This window comes from Lottia gigantea (assembly GCF_000327385.1).
Source record: "Lottia gigantea unplaced genomic scaffold LOTGIsca_45, whole genome shotgun sequence".
In the NCBI taxonomy this organism is placed as follows: domain Eukaryota; kingdom Metazoa; phylum Mollusca; class Gastropoda; family Lottiidae; genus Lottia; species Lottia gigantea.
In genome coordinates this window covers 2,066,974-2,080,414 of record NW_008709577.1, presented here as the reverse complement: position 1 = coordinate 2,080,414, position 13,441 = coordinate 2,066,974, and the positions used below count along the sequence as shown (strand labels likewise).

Below are 13,441 nucleotides of genomic sequence, written 5' to 3'. Positions count from 1 at the left end.
ATTGGTTTTATCACTGGAAGAAACCTTGAATTGAAAAATTGCTATCAAGAATCTTAAGAATGGTACATGGTTTTCTGACAGTTTTCATCATACATGGAGATGTTCCAATGATGCTTATCTCCTCTAATTCTATTCTGAAAACTCACTTTAAATTCCACAAAATTGTAACCAATCATTACTATAAGATCTATTTTCATTTTACTTCATTAGTTTTGTGGACATATTTGAGTCAGAATTGTGTGCTGATGTACTTTTACTGAATGGTTAAGATGTCTGAAATGAGGCTCTAAAACATTAAGAATTCTGCAAGCAACCATTCCCTTTAAGAAGGATTTGATTAAATTGTGATTTTGTGAGGAGTAAATCCTGCAGACTTTTCAAATCGATATAGATGAAAACACTTAATGCAATTCTGTCACTCAAAAACCCAGTCTACTTGACACGTCTGGTTTTAATGTCAACTTGCAGGAAATTCCTCCCATAAAAATCATTTTAAATAAATTGCATTTTAATCCGGATACTTCAAATAGATTCTGCGCTAATCTTATTTCTTCACCAATAAAAACTTCATCCTTAAAGATACACAAAGTATTTCCAGAAGTATTCAAACAGCTTTCAAAAGCTTTAGTTTTTAACAATTCTTTCCAACAATTGACCATTAAAAAGATAAAATGTCTTTAAACATACACATAACTTTACTGCTGTGATCAAACCATCACAAAAAATGAGATTGAATCTTCAGAAACTAAGCTGAAGAAGGTAATAAAAGTACAAAGACACAGATTTGAAACGAATACATGAGAATAGAAGCACTTCAAAATCTCATAAAACTACAGAAGGAATTTCTTTTGACAGGCAATTGTTGAAAGTGAAGCCTGTGTCTTGTCACATATTCTGAGATCACAATAAGAATGTCTTATTGAACTGTATCTAGATATTCTAGTGGATTAATTTGTATCTGAAGAATGTTGTAAGTACATTGTTGTTGGTACATCCAAATATTAGATTACTTGAAATAAGATAAATTTAAGAAATAATGTAATCTTGAAACGACCTTAACCCTAGGATATCCTAGAAAGTGATAGAAGTTAAGACCTTATGATATCTTAGCACCAAAATCTTTTCTAGAATACGCTGCCTGATTCTCAAATGAAGAGACACAAACTTCTAAAGTTTATTTCAAATATTTTGCATGTGTGCCTTATGTAGGCTATGTTTCATCTGGTTTTATTAAAATACTGTATAAGAAATCATTATTTGAGCACAAGCTTGATAAAATCCATCCAGATGCAGTCAGAAATGAAGCCCTGCAGTATTTTATCCATATTGTAAACTGTGTCTGCTTAGACTTTTAATATACACTTAAATTAGTAAATGTAAAAAGCTTACCTGAATTTTGACAAGGTATAGGTGTAGTAGAACTGGAATATGGCTGACTTTTCAAGCTGATAGAATCCGATGAATCTTGGCGAGATTGCATGAAGGTTGTAAAATGGCCGTTAGTTTTTAATTTTGGTCGATGTGGTGTAAACATGGATGGATCTTGCAAGCCTCCATTGTATTGAGGTTGTGGATAATCTAAACGAAAAAGTTATTTATTTCAAGATTTGATCATTATTCTAAATTATGCCCAAAGCCAGAAATATGATGTTTCCTTTCCTCTCTATGATGATAAATTTGTATAATCAGATTATTATTGTAATTCTAAGGTAGCCTAGTTTTATATCTTTTGTCATTTCTTTCCATTCTTAGAAAACTTTGAAGATATTTCCTATAGATATATTAAGAAAATACAATATAAGAATTAAAGTGGCACTCTAATATACAGCCATATCTGAAGTTGATGGTGTTTCCAGTCATCAGGGGCAGTCGACACCTGTAAGCTTACTGCATCAATTACAATATGATCTTTACCAATCATGATTGATTTGCAGAACATGCGGGTGTATTTCTAAGATAGAAAGCTTCAACTTACGACATAGAGGACAGATTTCACTAGTAAACATACAGCTATAACATCTCTCATGACCACAAGCATCAATTAGTTTACGTTTTTTACCAGAATCAAACGGAAGACGACAGGCTGGACATAACTCCATACCTGTTACATCCATCTTCATATTTCGTACAAGTTCCACATCTAAAATAGAAAGAATAAACATTGTTAAGATTTATGATAAACATCCTGTCTATAGAACAATTACTAACACAAGATTAGATTCAGAAATAGTTCCACCATTATTTATTAGCTAATAAATGATTTTAATATCTTCTAAGTATGTATTCAGGTGTATATTTTAATCCAGGTGTAGTTTAGGTGCATATAATTATTTCGTTAACTGCAGCACAGAATAGCAAAGTTTTTGTAATGTCATAACTTTGGATTGTGAATTAAATCTATCAAACCACTGTTGTGTTAATTGTTGTACTGGTTGTAGTATTTTATGTGCATAAAAGTTTATATCTGTTGTATCTCTCAATTAAGTGATAATTTCATCTCAATCAAAAAAGGAACATTTTCTTTAGCTCCGTGGATGAAAGAATGATAAGGCAATTAATTGCTGTTGAATGCTAGAATGACTCAGCATATGAAGATGTTACAATCTGTCATTATAAGTGCCTGTGGTCTGTTGTATATTTTAATGAGTACAGGTATTAACCAGACACCAGACTATTATAGCAGAAGGTATGTTAGGAATTCCACAGGTTAACGAGAAGAACAACTCTATCATTAATATTTCAACTATTTATCATATAACTACAACAACTGTTATTGTTAAAGATATTTTAATATATATTATCTTTAAAGGATTTACACTAAGACAGTTTTCATTTTGTATGAAAAGAATGCAAGCTATATTTCAAAGTGTCAAAAAAGATTATGATACTTAAACCACATTATCCTTTATAAACCACAATACTCTAGGTACACTGACACAGATAATTTCAAAATGTTGCTTCACATTTTCCAGTTTCATAGGATGCCATTCTGTCATATGATTTTCCTTGCTGTTCCTTCCAGAGAATACACAGATGTGATTTGGGTATTTTCATTACTTTCAACTTACAAAATAATATTGTATAAAAGTGCTGTCATTTATAAAAGCTGCAAAATACTGCCTTTTTATCTTCACGAAACCATACTGATGTCATAAAATATCACAAATTAGTTGGATATTGAATTTCAGTGATAAAAGTTGTTATCGTTCCCTGAACTGTTGGAATTTTAATGAATGAAAAGGGAAGTGAAGGAGAATTTGAACATAAAAACTATAAGCCACCATTACAATTTTCAAACAATATGTCTTTTGTTCAATATTTCATATCTTTCTGCCTCAGAGGTGTAGTAAAATATATAATACCCGTTTATTATTTAACTGAATTCAATATGTTACTGACTTCATTTATACTGCTAAAACTACAGGCTCAGTTGATAACTTTAGAAAGTTACTCAATTCAATACTATACTGGTTCCATTCATATACTTCTGCTATAACCAGTAAAAGCAAGGATTGTACAGGTTGTGTTGCAACCAAATATCATGAATGGTTGCTATATTTCAAGGTATCATGAATACTTTCATTACATTAACTTCACAGAGTATAATACATACAACATGTGTCATTTTTTGAGACAAAGAAATTTCTGAATCATATACACACTAATGATCCATAGTTATAATGAAAAAACTATTGCAGTTGCTAAGTGTAAGAGGGATATTGTACTATTAATGGTTTATATCCTACTGATAATATTCAGCAGCTATAGAGCAATTAGTCATTACATCAAGATCTACATGATATCAGATACATGACATTAAAGAGATACATGACATAATCTGAGATTTGATACAAGATACATTACAAAATACAGCTGAGATCAGATCAGTTATATTATCAATCAATGGTCTAAATGAAACTAGTTATCAATAATATCATATCACTTACATTTTATTCTATATCAACTAATGTTTTTTTAAAACATAATTATAAAAAATTCAAGACCAAAACATTTCTCAATTCTGAATAATGATTAATAGTAATGATACATATTCAGATCTTACTGATAAACCAGAGATCAACACACAAGACAGACAAGAGGTCCTACGAGGACCTGGCTTAAGTTAAAAATTCTCTCTGAAAAAACCATTTCACATCCACCTGCTAGAAGGTGAGTGGGCTAAAAGCATTTTTGTAACATTTAATGTCAACCTCATTAGAAATATTTCCAACAGTTTTGTTTTTTAAAAACGTAAGTAAAGTGTGTTAACAAACCAGACAAAGAAAAACAGAATTATTGAAGCAAGTAAATATTATTTTCCACACTTCAAACCAGACGTGTCATAATTTTTTTCTACCTCCATTACTTCTACTTTAGCGTTTGTCAAAATTGACACTTCTATCCAGACACACTTATTAATAAGTAGGTATAAAACTATTCTTAGTCTGAATGTAATCAAAAATTCAATTATTCTTTCTAATACCAACTGATATTTTATTGTCCAGACTTGTATTGAACCAAACAATCTCTTCAGGTCATTTCTGACATTTATAATTACCTTCAACGTTTTTCACATCAAATATTTTCCCTGCTTATTTTATAAGCCATAACTGTCTGTGATAACTAGTATGATAGACAGAATCTCTACAACCATACAATGCTTTACCATTTGCAAGAAAGTAATAAATTTTGAAATTGTCTCTTAAAAGGTCATTTTCTACACAAAATATTCAGAGATGTAGAAAGGTACCAAATTAATATTGTAAGAAAGGAATTTCAAAGGACATTATCTTCGAATTTTTGCTCCCAATAGTTTCATCTACTAAAATTGGACAGCAACTGAATTTGTACAAGTATTAGAATATATGTTACTTCTGTTAGGTCAAGTTAGTGAGAAGGAAATAGTAGTCTGGTAATAAAATTGTTTAGTTTGAAACTCTCTAACCACTTATCTAGAATAAAAACTGTCTAATTTGAAAACAAACAGAATAGAGATATCTAAGTATATCATGTGAAGTCATGAGGTAAGTTGATAATGATGTAACTGTTAAACTATTTACCAATAAATGAATAATATCTCTGGAGAATTTTACCACAATCAGTTTCAAGAGTTTTCAATCAAGAAACAAAGAAAATGTTGGTTTGGTTCCAAGTCTACCAAACAGAACTTATGTTATTTCATTGAAAGTGAAGGAAAGAATGATTGAATATGTCTGCTTATTACTCATTCAAAATAATGGGTAAATATATTTCACTAAATACTAGTCTGACCTTAACACTTACTACCACTATGCAACTATGCTTTCCAACTTTTGAAAGTTCACCTTGCTAATTGTAACCATGTCTTGTTTTTTTTGACACATATTTTTCACAGAAATTTTAAACCAAAATCACAAAATATTGGGTCAATGAAAAAAAAAACCAATTTGGAAGCTTACTCACAAGACATATCAATCATAAACAAAAATTGAGGAGTGTTGATAGAAAAACTACAGAATATTGTCAGTTTACTTCACAAAACGTCAAGGTAGATCATTTACACCTGGTTTAACTCTGAAGATTGCATTTAACATCAAAGGTGGTAGGGTATATTATAAGTCAATAAACAGGTACAAGTTAGACAAAACCAATCCTACCTCAATCAAATACCACTTGCAATGAATTACTTTGATTGTTGTAACAGTTTGTACTGAAACCAGATTGTACTGACAATCTTGTGAACCATAGACAGTCATATTAAGATTTTTCAATCTAAAACATCATAAATGATGACCTCGAACATTAAAGGTCAAAATGCGACTAAACCTTATTTATGACAGCCATTCAGGTAAGAAATTGGATACATAAAAAAGCTGGTTATGGATATTGAAGGTTTTATAGTGTAGATGTAGTTATTATATTCAATTCAAAAATATTAATCTAATGGAGTGAAGTCAAGTAAAACATTCCCAGGGAGGTGTGTTCCTTATCTCATCATGCATATAGAAGTGTACAAAATTTATTATAGAGTGGAGTATGAGAAAAGTCAGTTAACTGCCGTATTATATATTGTTAGTTCCGATCATCTTCCACAATTTTGATGCAGGATATTTTCCAGTTCACAGAACTATAAAACTTAAAGAATGGATAAGATGACAATTTGTAACCATATATAGCCTAGTAAAAACTAAAGCACGCTATAAAAACTCAACAATGGCTAAAATTTTAAAACCTTACCATTCCTCTGTATCACTCTCATTACTATTATTCCTACAGTGAGTTAAAATACAACTAAACACCTTGATGTAAAAAACTTAAATGATTGTTAAAATGTAGTGACTATTTTAGTTCAGGTACAATTACCCAACCATGAATTTTGACCATCAGCCAACTAAATACTTTCACTAATTCCACTCTAAAATCTCCCGGCAAGCAGCCATTGATACATACAGAAAGGAACATTCAACAACAATCTAACTTAGTCACTGACTTGCAAACATATTGACTATCCGCACTTTCAATAAATCACGAAATAAAGGTATTAATAGACCAAAACAAAGGTATAAAGTAGAAAAATAAATAAACGCCTTAGGTGTTTATTGATATTTATCAGACAATACCAGCCTTCTGTTCGCTCAATTAACACTGATTAGGCTAATTACCACTGTGAACACTAATTAACACTTACAGTTAGAGAATTAATTAATCCCACGTTAAAACTAGTCTGAGTCCAAATATCAATATTCAAGCCGTTATAATCAAACAGTATTCAGAAGTCCTGTTCATTAATAATCCATTTGAACATGCTGAAGAACACAGAAGAAGACTTGACGATATCCAACAGAGCTACATTAATTTCAAGAGGAAATTGTTTTCAATGGAGGTTTTTCAAACTTCATTTATTAGCTGTTAAAAGAAATCAATGAATAACAAAAAAAAGTTTCCCTTAAATTCAATACGCAAATTAGACAAAGGCAATTTCTTTCTTCATAGATGCAAGAACTCTCCAGTTTATGAAGTAAATTTTTTTCATTCTTCAAGAAATTGAATCTTCTTCATTAAAGTTTTCTGTATACTCAATAGAAAGTAAATTATCTATGATATATATAACTACAAATTGCACTGATATTTTTATTTTCAATGTAAGTAATCATCTTTCTACAGATCTGTGGTTTATGTTTTTCTATATCCTCTTCAGAATCTTACAAAGATCCAACAGATAAACCAGGTACGGTAGTATTGTTCTTCTAGCATATTAAATGAAGTTCAGATATATTGTACATGATCTCATACATTATCTGTAACCAGAATCTATAATATGGCATCTGACTAAAGAATGGAAATTTGAATGATTCTTGAAAAAATTCAATGTTTTGTAAGACAATAATGAATAAAACATAAGAACAAGCTACAGATAATGCAAATTTCAAAATGGAATTATTTATTTTATTCAAGTCAAACTTGAAGTGAAGGTTAATCAAGTTTAAGTATGGAACCCTATCTGCTTTCAGAATGTATAATTCTCTTGTAATGGATGAGGCATTAGAGACACATAAACATACAACTTGCACAATACTTGAAGACTTTATAAGACCATATTACAGAGAACTTAGTTCTAGGTAATACTGATGAAATTTGTTCTATAAGAACCTGAGAATATGAGAAAAGTAACTTAAAGCTAAATCCTGTGGTTGAACCATCAATAAGTTGTAATGACTGGTATAAATTGGTCAATCTAAGATGATAGTGTCTGTTATTACATGGCTTACCACTCTTCACTGTTTGATAGAACAGTTGTTATATTGACATTTAAGGAAGGTAGATAATAACAATCAATTCATTTGTTTATGCAATATTTGTAATATTATGAGGAACTAGTCCATTCATTCAATCCTTCAAATTCAGGATTCACACAGAAACAGGTAAAAAATCCATATGCCTTGGAAACTTACTCTCTTTAAACACCAACTGTTGTGATGAGGTCTGTGTATCCAAAATACATGTTGACATCATTAAATTTACTCTGGTCCATACTGAACCTGAATTATTGCTCATTGATTATGTTAAGCCCCAGACAGAGAAGTTCAATGACTTTGTCTTATCAAAATATTTGCCAATATTTAATCATGAGGAACTTTCTTCTAACCGATCTATTGATGTGTAGAAAAATATTATCAAATTTTAAAATTATTGAAAAATTATTTCATTTAACTAATCATGAAATAATTAATTGAAAATCATCAGCATGACTTTGTCAAAAGAAGGAAAACTTCCTGATCGAACAATCAACGTCATTTGATATAAATGGAAATCAGAATCAGTTTTTGTTTTCATGTTGAGCTTCAGAAAGCATGTCTTGAAAAATAAAATTTGAAAACTTCACATAATGACTTCACTATTTATTTCCTCAAGATTTTAACCTAATTTTTCTCATACATCAATTGCTAATGTTTTCAATATCTAAAAACAGCATTTTTAAATACCAAATCACAGATCAAAAATCATTTGCACTCAAAGATTCACATTAAAAATGTCCTCCAAAAATATCTTTCAATTAACATCCAAAATCATGAGTAAACATACCCATCTTCTGATTTAATATCATTAGCACTGAACCAGAAACATGTCTGACTGGTAAGAAATGTGAAAGTCATCTGGTCCAAGTTTTTTAATCAAATTTCTCATCAACTGACTGAATTATTGATAGATTTTCTTAACCAGAAGTTTTTTGTCAGGGTTTGACTTGTAACAAGACCAACTGAAATTAGCATGTTGTTATATATAAGGGTATCTCCTTGAAGCTATCAAGATTTCCGTTTCAATCTCTGGAGGTTAACTGTTGAAAATACAGAATTATATAATGCTATGGTTTTGATGTCTAAAGACGTGTTTGGCCCAGGTAAACTTCACATAATCATAAGTTTAACCATAAAGTCATCAAATGACAATCAATAAAATTTGAATACACATAGGTTTCTATGTTAATCTTTGCTTTTTTGTAGAAACTAAATCATTTGACCAAGAAATGAATTTACAAAAACCTCCTACATATCAGATCATACAACTAATAACAAACTCCATTATCTACAACATTAATGTATTTTATCAGATGTTAAAGAGAGATAGAACATAAATTATTCTACAACACCATACTACAAACAATACATATTCTGATACTACCCTAGACCTAGAGACGACACAACTTTTACACACACTATTATATATACGATAAGAACATTTTCCCTACATTATCATCATTTTCCAATTGACTTCAACATATGACATATATCACAAGTTTTTAATGGACTAATTTTTCTATTTACAGTTTTATTGACGCAATATATGAATGAAAAACTTGTACCTTTTATGACCTCGCAAACATGATAAATAATAACACAATAAGAAATATATATTCTTATACAACTTTTCATGAAGTATAAACATCCAAGAGCCATGATGTAAGAAGTATAACAACATCTAGACCAGAAATAATAATAACACCAGCATAAATTGTGGATTCATTTCGTAAGAGGACATTCAAAGATGCATTAATGAATAAGACAAGTAATGGATAATCTTATATCAACATACAATTCTACATACAGTTCAGTGGTAATAAGAATGTTTTTATCTGTTTTAATTGTCATCTAGATAATTCAGCACATGGACAAGCCCTCTCATAAAATAAGAATTCTCTATAAACTGTTGTTGACACTTATTATTGACAAACACCCTCAGGTGTAAACGATTTACCATTTAAATACCAATTACAATGACCTTTTCAAGACCTTTTACAGAAAATAATTACAGACTTAGAAACTCTGTACTATTTACTCTTTCATTTTACTTCTGAATTACATGAATTTCATCTTAATTTACAAAGCGAATTTCATATAACAATAGATAAAATGAAGATGATAAAAATCTCTCAATCTAGAAGCCATTTTCTAAAATTATTAACCTAAAATTGTCCATTTAAACTGAGACCAAAGTTACAGTAATATATCATCTTATTTAAGTTACTTTAAATAACAGAAACACATTTTTATGATATACGTGATCATTATTAAGTTACTGTATAAATCTCTTTTGTTTGAAAGAAATATAGGAAGTCTGGTTATTGGAGACAAAACGTTGATAAGCGACACTGTATTAATCAGTTTAACAACCAGACTAAAATACTCTAACGACCAGACGGTAATCATTGGAAAGGGTAGATAAGTCAATCAGTAATTTATAATGAAATTGAGTTTAATGTATTTAGTATATTGAGTTCAGACCAGACTTAAGTTTTAATCTACTCAGACTCCTATCCTAGATTATATAGATCTCTACTTGTCACACCATTTCTATATCCAGCATTTTCTGAATTCAATGTCAAATTTCCTCATGATATACATAGTATTCATGTCATTGTCCAACGTAGTTAGACAACTCCTAAAATTCCTATTCGATTTTGTTTCATTTTGAGAAGTTTGTGTAAGATTTCCTTATGGTGCGGGCACAGGATTTAAAGTATCAAACAAGTTTGATAATTGTCTCTGACAGTTATATCATCTGCAAGACAGAGGTCATCATCCAGTCAGATTCATTTTCCTTTCAATTGCATGATCCTCACCTGGTGGAAGGTGAAAAACAACCGACTGGAGATTTTTGTGTCCTTGTGTGCCTGTGCCAGTCATTGAACCTAAAGACAAGATTCTAATCGGTGACAAAAGTCTCAGACCAAGACCTCTTGTGTGCCCGCACCTTTATGAGTAAGGATAAATCAAACTGCAATTTAAATTACTCAGGAAAAACATTCATGACCACTTGAAGTGTCCAGTTTAATATATCTTTGACACATATCTGACACATGACCTTTATACAGATATAGATCCTTAGATAGATCATTATGAATAGCCTGTAGTTATAACAACAAGAGTTTATAGATTTTTATAAAATATCAACAAATAGTTTAAATATTGTTAATAATAAACAAAATATAATCAATCATAAAATAACGAGACATTATACATCTGTTCTAGAAACATTTTCTTCATGTCTTACAAATTATAGTTTTATCAGCTGCATGAAATGAAGATATGCAACTCTTAAGAACATGTGTTGATCATTATTCTCTAGGAAATTTTAAATTCTGTTTCATCACTTAATATCCCTTATGAAATTTGAAACAAATATACAAAAGCATGAAACCATTGTGAAAATCTATAGAATCAAAACATAGAATGTAAACCGTGTTGCTTATTCAGTATAGAAGAGAATTTAAAATGTGAATCCTTACTTTTCCAGATTATCCTAGAATCCATACTTTAAATAACTATTCAGTTTCCTGATATTATGAATTGCTACACAAAAATGAAAACTAACTAAATCCAAAATTCCACCATCCTCAAATAGATTTGATTCACTTAGAAGTTTCACTTGAATTAAAAAAGACACGACTCGAGTTCACATAGCTAATCGGACATACTTGTAAGGTTTGTCACTTCCTTTAACTGATACAACAATCTTAGTATCATATCAATAAATACTTAACAATGAAATTTTTGTTTATTTCTGAATCCTGCACGCTTTCCTCTATGAAAAGTTTTCCTCTTAACGCTAATTCACGTAACACTGAAATAAATGACTGTCATCCAAGCGTAAAGATTTCTGACAGTTTGTTTTGAATGAAATAGTTGACTAAATGACATATATAATATAATTTATATTACTTGTTATATATAAATACTGCTTATGAAAACCTCTATTTATAATTTTCTAATAAAATATGAATGAAATATATTTTACTTACAGAAATATACAATCTGAATGATATTATGATCACAAATCTTCAATTTTATCTTCAATAAAAAAATTCAAAACATCTTTCAACAAGTCAAAATGACAGTTTTATTTTTTGATCTGTAAGTACCACTCCTATGCCAATAAAAAACTTGGTCATAAAAAAGTCAAGTTGACATCAATATAATAAAATAAAGTCATTCTATGTCCACTCCTTTCTAAACTAGTGTAGGTTGTCCTGCATTTGTTAGTTGATCACAGTTTGAATGTTTTATTGAATCCTGAATATACCATATTAACATTATAATATTCAACTTGAAAAGTTTAGTTAACTACGTATTTTCATGTTTAATCAAAAAGGGAAGGCCACCTTCTGCATGAGAGAACTGTAAATATGGAATCTATCCTTGCTGCAGGACTAACTAAAACTAAGTGTGTCAGAAAAGCTGTAAATTAGGATCAAACCCACCAAGTGACCTGATAAGTTGACTAACAGAAGTTATAATTTATATTAACCAGTAAGATGACTTTCGTATTACCACACCTTTCATACCAATTATACTTCTTAAAACTTATATGATTTTTTTACTGCTGTGAAAATGAAATTGAATTTGACATCGTACTGTTGATGCATATTTATGCACAGCTGCACTACACTAAAACATTCTATACAGAGGAAAACACATTTGAACACTGCATGATAACATAAATGCAACCACAGGGTGCACAGGATATATATATATACATAGTTTTAGTATGAGAAATCATTACCTACAAATTTTGCTTGTCCAAGGCACAATCTTGCTAATTTATCATGAAATATGTCAACCTTAAAATTCTTCTTAAAATATGGTACATTTTATTGGAGACCAGTATGTTTAAGGATGTCATAAGTCAAGAGATATGAAGATATGTCAAACAGGGATAACAAACATATGACAGGATTTCCCTTTCCTTCTCCTATAGTTATCCAATTAAACTAAAACTAAAGGTTAAAGTAACTTAAAATTTAAGTGTTAATGTTATCTGTTTTATTGTGTCATTGGTTGTGTGCTGTTTATAGTTAAACCAACCAATAACAATATAACTTTCTCTTGAAGATGATATAAATGTTTCTGTTGTCAATTTATGTTCATAGTCAAACTAACCCCATGAACATATAACCTTGTAACTGTTATCAACATTTAAAAACATGCCAATATTGTGGAAACAGAACACATCCAAAAATAAAATGCTATGAATGGTGCAAGATAATTTAAAATATGGTTCTTTATTAGTTTACATAAACCAGACACTGTTAATGAAACACTCTGTCATGAAGGCATGAAAATGAAATGAATCGAGTTATACCTTTTTTGCAATGAGAAGAGAAAAGAAATGGAAAGAGGAAGAGGACAGAAATAAAGAGATAAATAGAAAAGAAATAAAGAGAGAAAGAAATATAGAGAAAGAGGAAAGAAATAAAGAGAGAAAGAGGAAAGAAATATAGAGAGAAAGAGGAAAGAAATAAAGAGAGAAAGAAATATAGAGAAAGAGGAAAGAAATATAAAGATCAATTTGCACTCTGGCACAACAGATTCTTTCTATAAATCAAAATTCCATGCAATTTCTGTGGAACATTACCCTTAATCAAATTTTGTCACAAATTTTGTCAATAAAATATAGAATTCTATAT

The 13,441-nt window shown here is 29.9% G+C and overlaps 1 protein-coding gene across 1 annotated transcript; it reads right to left on the bottom strand.

Moving 5' to 3' along the window:
* Positions 1 to 1,964: 1,964 nt before the first annotated feature.
* LOTGIDRAFT_99937 (hypothetical protein) lies at positions 1,965 to 2,141 on the bottom strand (the record flags this gene model as incomplete). Its single annotated transcript, XM_009061023.1, has 1 exon — positions 1,965 to 2,141. A coding segment is annotated over one exon (177 nt), but the record flags the coding sequence as incomplete, so codon positions are not given.
* Between the last annotated feature and the right edge of the window lie 11,300 nt (positions 2,142 to 13,441).